Genomic DNA, 6000 nt, shown 5'->3' on the forward strand with positions numbered 1-6000 from the left:
TTGTGTGTGAGCAAGGGCAAGGAAGAGGGAGGGAGAATCTTAAGCAGACTTCGTGCCCAGCAAGAACCCCAAAGTGGGGCTCGATCTCACAGCTGTGAGATCATGACCTGAGCCAAAATCAAGAGTTGGATGCTTACTGACTAAGCCACCCAGGTGCCCCCACACTGAGGTTTTCAATTCCTCACAAGTTTCAAACTCTTTACCAACTTGAGGGCTTTGAACGTGCTGTTCCTTCAGGTTAGAATGCTTTGCCCTGTATCATTTACTCAGCTAACAACTCCTGATCCTTTACATCTCCTTTGCTTAAAGGAAACCTTTTCAGATGTATGTGCCTTTCCGGGCTTCCTCGCCCCTACCTGGTTGCTCTGAACCTTTCTCATAGCCTCCTATGCTTTCTCTATATCCTACTGGCCACAGTTACTTGTTCAGTTATTTAATGTCTAGTAGCCTCCATTAGACTGTAAACTCCCGTGAGTTCACAGGAGCCTCGTTCACTTACAGTGCCTGAAACATGAGTGGGTCTCAGGAACTAGGCAGAAGGCTGGAGCAGGACTCAGGGCCAGACTGGCAGCCAGGGTCCTGGGCTGGTGCCAGAGAAGGGAATGGAATGCACGTAGTCCCTGTCCCGCAGAGGGCCCAGTCGAGGGCCTAGGCAGTGCTGTCCTGTAGGAGGTAGATGGGAGGCCCCAGCCCTGGCCTTTCCTCCAGGGCCTCCCTCTCAGCAGGCAATCACTTCAGGTTGCTACTCTAGCTCCTGACTCTAAAGCACAAACACTGTCTCTGGAGGAAGAATCCTGGCTCTTTGTAGACTGGCAAATTTCAAGGGGTTCTGAGATCCTCAAATGACTGATTAAGCACCAGCGACACTGTTTGTCTCATAAGTAAACACTCAGAACGACAGTTTCCTTTGAATATATTCTACATGATAAACTGTGGAATCCAATGAGGCGTATCATCTCCCCAAATGATGCCCTTTTACTTCCTGTAGATTTTGTCTCAAAGATGCACACTTTTCTACACTGAACATGGACAAGATGGAATCGTGTCCCACAGTTGTGGTCTTAGAAACGTTTCAATCTAATTTGAGCATTTCTCCCCTTTAGTGGTCATAAAGGTCTTACAACTTATGGTAGCTTAGATTTGTTGACAGGTGGCATTCATGTAGGGTTTAGCATCTGAGATACCAGAAAGGCATAAACAGATAAAACTAGGGTAACAAGTGGCACCTGGGGGGCTCAGGAATAAGTGTGTCACTCTGGATTTCAGCTCAGGTCATGATTTCACCTGAGATCAAGCCCAACATTGGGCTCCTTCTGTCCCTCCCTCTTCTCCCTCTGCCCCTCCCCCCTACATGTGCATTCTGTTTCTCAAAAAAAACAAAAAACAAAAAACAACTAGGGTAATAAAAATACAATGTTTAGATCAGAATTCTCTGCTGGTCAAATCATTGACTCTTCACAGGAAAGTTTTAAATCTCTAGCAATTTTTAAAAAAATTTTTATTTTTGAGTGAGAGAGAGAGAGAGGGAGGGAGGAACAGAGAGAAAGGGAGACAAAGCATCCGAAGCAGGCTCCAGACTCTGAGCTGTCAGCACAGAGCCTGATGTGGGGCTTGAACTCACTAACCCCGAGATCATGACCTGAGCCGAAGTCGGACGCTTAACCAACTGAGCCACCCAGGTGCCCCAAATCTCTAGCAAATTTTAAATTTTGGTTCCAGAGGCATGTATGTATATATATGTATGTATGTATATATATATATATATATACACATACATATATGTATACGTATATATACATATATGTATATAGGTATGTATATATATACACACATTTATTGTTTCTATACCATCTAAACCTGAAAAGAATTCCTCTGCTTACAGGTAAGAAGCACATCGCTGTCTTTGGAAGTACAGAAGCAGAGTCTTCTGATGACAGCCTTGTCGATTTGGTAAGTGCTAAAAGCTGGTCAATTGCAGAATTGCCAAAACACTGCTTTTATCTCGAATTGGTATTTCAGAGAAATGCAGTATTTGGCGGAGAAAGTCATGTAACCTTTTATGAAAGAGACTTGCTTCCTCCCAGACAGCTGCCTTTTGTAAAGAGCTAATCTTTGAACTTTTAAAAAGAAGAAAAATTGAAGTCCTGGGAAAATGATGAGCACACTGAAATGGCTGGGGTGTGCCCTTGCCATCTCACCGCCTAAAATGAAGTGGGAAAGGCCAGAATGTTCTTAGATAAAATCAGCACGCTCACATGACTAGTAAAGCATCTGATGTTTAGTCACGCTCTTTACCTTTTGCCGCTCTCCCTTTGTAAGCGGGCCGTGTTGCCTACATAAAGATAAAATACTGACTTATGAGGAAAACCAGAACAGCACGTGGTGTCCGCTCCCCTTCTCCCTAAAGAACGGTTCGTATTTTGGCAACACGTGACTTCTCGTTTAAAATAAACTTTGTCCCCCACCCCCTTAGGCCATTGGACTCGGTGTCCGGTTTATCAAGTTGGGAGGTCTTTCTCGAGGCGAACGGGTGACTAAGTACAACCGCCTTTTTGCTATAGAGGAAGAACTTGTCCAGAAGGGAGCACTGGGTACGTGCTGCTTTCTTGCTTTGTTTTCACTTCGCCATGAATAAGAGAACAAAGATTGGGAGAGGGGGAATGGGAGGCCCTCAGCGGGAGGGCAGGGGAATCCAAAGACTATAACTAAGTGCTGACAACACTGGGGTGGCATTTACCACAATGGGCATTGTTTTCTTAATGGATTATCTATTTACCTGAATGTTTAAAACTCTCGCCCTTCCTCTCCATGAATAAGCTGCATGGTGCTTTTCAATAGAATTAATTGATTGGAATCTCCAAGCCTACCTTTTGTTATGCTCCAAATTATGGTTAAGGTCTGGCTGCACAGCCCCTGAAAGTTAAAGGCAGATGTTTTCCTGATGAGTCTTAGAAACAACTCCTTTTCCTTCAGACGAGTAGACAGCATGTTAAGTCTGTCATACGTTGGAAAGGCTACGGTCTCAGGAGAACCGAGGGAATTTATGAGGTAAACTATTTCTTTTTTATGAGGTAGAAATGTCTGCAGATTTGCTTGGATAGGAGCACCTTGTACGTACTGGCTACTTGGAGAGAAAACACCCCAGATACCCATTTTTACCCTTCATGTTACTGGGATGGCCAGAAGTAGGCACATAGCATACAGAGATATTTAAAGAGACCACGTTATCGTCTTTGTAATTCAAACAACAAAGACACCGATGGAAGCCATAATGATAAATTTGCTATGTTTAACATATGTAATGACCTTGAAAGACACCCTAAGCTTCCTAGAAAATAAAAACATGGGGTGCCTGGGTGGCTCAGTCGATTAAGCGTCAAACTTCGGCTCAGGTCATGCTCTCACGGTCCGTGGGTTCAAGCCCCGTGTCGGGCTCTGTGCTGACAGCTCAGAGCCTGGAGCCTGCTTCGGATTCTGTGTCTCCCTCTCTCTCTGACCCTCCCCTGCTCATGCTCTGTCTCTCTCTCTCTCAAAAATAAATAAAACATTAAAAAAAATTTTTTTTAAACATAATGGAGAGACTGAGGAGTGTAAGGGCAATCAGAAATTAGTGTGTGTTGTTGGATGTGTAATATCAGGTTGGTTTTTCCAGATAGGCAAAATCATACTGCTCCTATATATGATTATTCCTACCTGGTTATTTTATGTCATCCTGCCTCTTAGAAGCCTCAGGTTCCAAAATGACCCACCACATTTCTAGCCAGACCTCCCCACAAGAGAAACAGCTGCTTCAGGGCATCAGAAAGGATCCTAGTGACCAGAGGCCCGGCCCAGCCCCTCCTCCCTCAGGGACAGTGCCAACCAAACATTCTGGAACAGATTAGCAGATTACAGACATGCCTCATTCTATTGCATTTGGCTTTACTGCACTTCTCAGATACTGCGGTTTTTTACAGAATGAAGGTTTGAGGCAACCCTGCCTCAAGCAAGTCTGTCCGCACCATTTTTCCAACAGCATTTGCTCACTTCACATCTCTCTGTCAGGTTTTAGTAATTCTGGCAAAATTTCAAACTTTTTCATTATTATACTTCTTATGATGATCTGTGATCCGGTGATTGAGAGCTCAGATGATGGTGAGCATTTTTTAGCAATATAGTATTTTTAATTAAGGTATGTACATATTTTTAATGTGTATTTATTTTTGAGAGAAGGAATTGAGTCGGGGGTGCAGAGAGAGAGGGCGACAGAGGATCTGAAGCGGGCTTCTGCACTGACAGCAGTGAGCCCGATGCGGGGCTCGAACTCACAAACCGTGGGATCATAACCTAAGCCGAAGTCAGACACCCAACCGACTGAGCCAACCCAGGCGCCCCGTACATTTTTTTTTTTTTAGACATAACGCTACTGCACTCTTAACCAACTATGTTATAAACATAACTTTTATATGCACTGGAAAACCAAAAAACTCACTCGACTTGCTTTTTTGTGGTGGTCCAGGACCACACGGGCAGGATCTCTGAGGTGTGCCTGTGATGAGAATTCTTGTCATTGGCCTGTGGCCAGTACAGCACATTGACAGTAGTCAATAAATGATAAGTAGTCAATAAATGACCAAAAACTGGAAAAACAAATGTCCCCACTAAGAGAATAAGTAGGAAGTCCTGTAGAAGCTCAACCCTTAACACAGGCACTGCCCACATGGACTGGACTGGACTGAAGTCTGCAACTGTCTATGTTGGAACAGTTAGCTGACAATGGTTTGTATTCATGTAGAGGACTGGTCTTCCCTCTAGTTCATCTTCTTCCTCTGGTCCTTTTCTGCCAAGCTTCTGCCCAAAGTCCACCATACGCCAAATGTTCCGGAAGGGTACCACACAAACTGAACAAGAATACCGCACAGCTAACATACAACCCAAGTTGGGCCCGGTTTTAAATGGTCCCAGGATCTTTTCTCACGGTGACGTGACCCCTCTGGGCGGTTCTGAAGATGACCTCCTTTACGTCACGTAACAACAGCCAACTCGGCACCACTGGGTTAGCTCTAACCTTTACTGCTCTTGTTGTTTAATAGGTTTCAACGAGGAACACACATTTTTTTCCTTGCACGAGGAAGCTGAAAAGGCCACCATGGCTGGGGGGCCGCCTGAGCTCCTGGAGCCCATCTTCCCCACAGAAGTGATGGAGGGATCAGCCAAAGCGTGAGCGTCTTCTGGATGGGGCCACGGACAACCCCGACTTATGGCCACTTGAGACCCGTACAGCTGAGGTGCATCTCTGTGTTGGTTTTGCTCAAAAACGTCCCTAACTCGCGTGCTCCGTTTGACTCTTTGGATTTCACTCTTTGGTAAAGTCGGTACGTAGCCCTTCGGCCTGAAATCATACCTGTAAACTGCGTCTTCCAGCCACCCATTTCCGTGGGGATTCTGTCTGTATACCAGCCCTCCTGTCCATTGGGGGGCCACGACCCAGTAAAAGAGCCCAACGCTTTTGCTGTTGACTCCTCACTGAGTGCAGATTCTAATTCCGTGCCAGAAAGCACAGACGCGTTTCTGTAGTAGCCACAGCCTCACGCACAAGTATGAGAGGCCACGGTCTGTGTGACCGCCAGCTTCCTCTTCCCTCCTTACCGTTAATTCCCTTTTCCCTGATTCCCTCCCCCGAATTTTCGTCTTTATTATATTACTTATATGCCTGTGCGTGTCCTTAGATCCTCTTTGGAAAAAGAAATCAGTATAAATGAACAAAACACATTAAATGAATAAATAACCTTAAGGTTCCTAACTGCCCAATTATTTATACTACAGCATCTAACAAACAGGGGACTAAAATTGATATACAGGCTGACTGAAGTGCCCTTCGTATAAGCCAGCGTCGGGGCTATAGCAGAAAAGTACCAGAAACAAATTTATTCAAACACGTACCTATAGATCTAATAGTGTCCTACTGCTTTATATATAATTTAGCTTCTGTTAAAAGTTACCATTTGCTTTCCTCTAAAG

General features: G+C 44.8%; 1 protein-coding gene across 1 annotated transcript in view; it reads left to right on the top strand.

Annotated features, from left to right (window-relative positions):
- ENO4 (enolase 4) overlaps positions 1-5778 on the top strand; it is a 28787-nt gene extending 23009 nt beyond the window's left edge. Inside the window, exons 12-14 of the mRNA XM_043597664.1 lie at positions 1883-1950; positions 2474-2591; positions 5073-5778. Coding sequence (XP_043453599.1) covers positions 1883-1950; positions 2474-2591; positions 5073-5203 — 317 coding nt within the window. The 3' untranslated portion in view covers positions 5204-5778. The remainder of the gene's footprint in view (positions 1-1882; positions 1951-2473; positions 2592-5072) is intronic.
- The last annotated feature ends 222 nt before the right edge of the window (positions 5779-6000 follow it).

Source organism: Prionailurus bengalensis, chromosome D2, assembly GCF_016509475.1.
Source record: "Prionailurus bengalensis isolate Pbe53 chromosome D2, Fcat_Pben_1.1_paternal_pri, whole genome shotgun sequence".
NCBI lineage: Eukaryota > Metazoa > Chordata > Mammalia > Carnivora > Felidae > Prionailurus > Prionailurus bengalensis.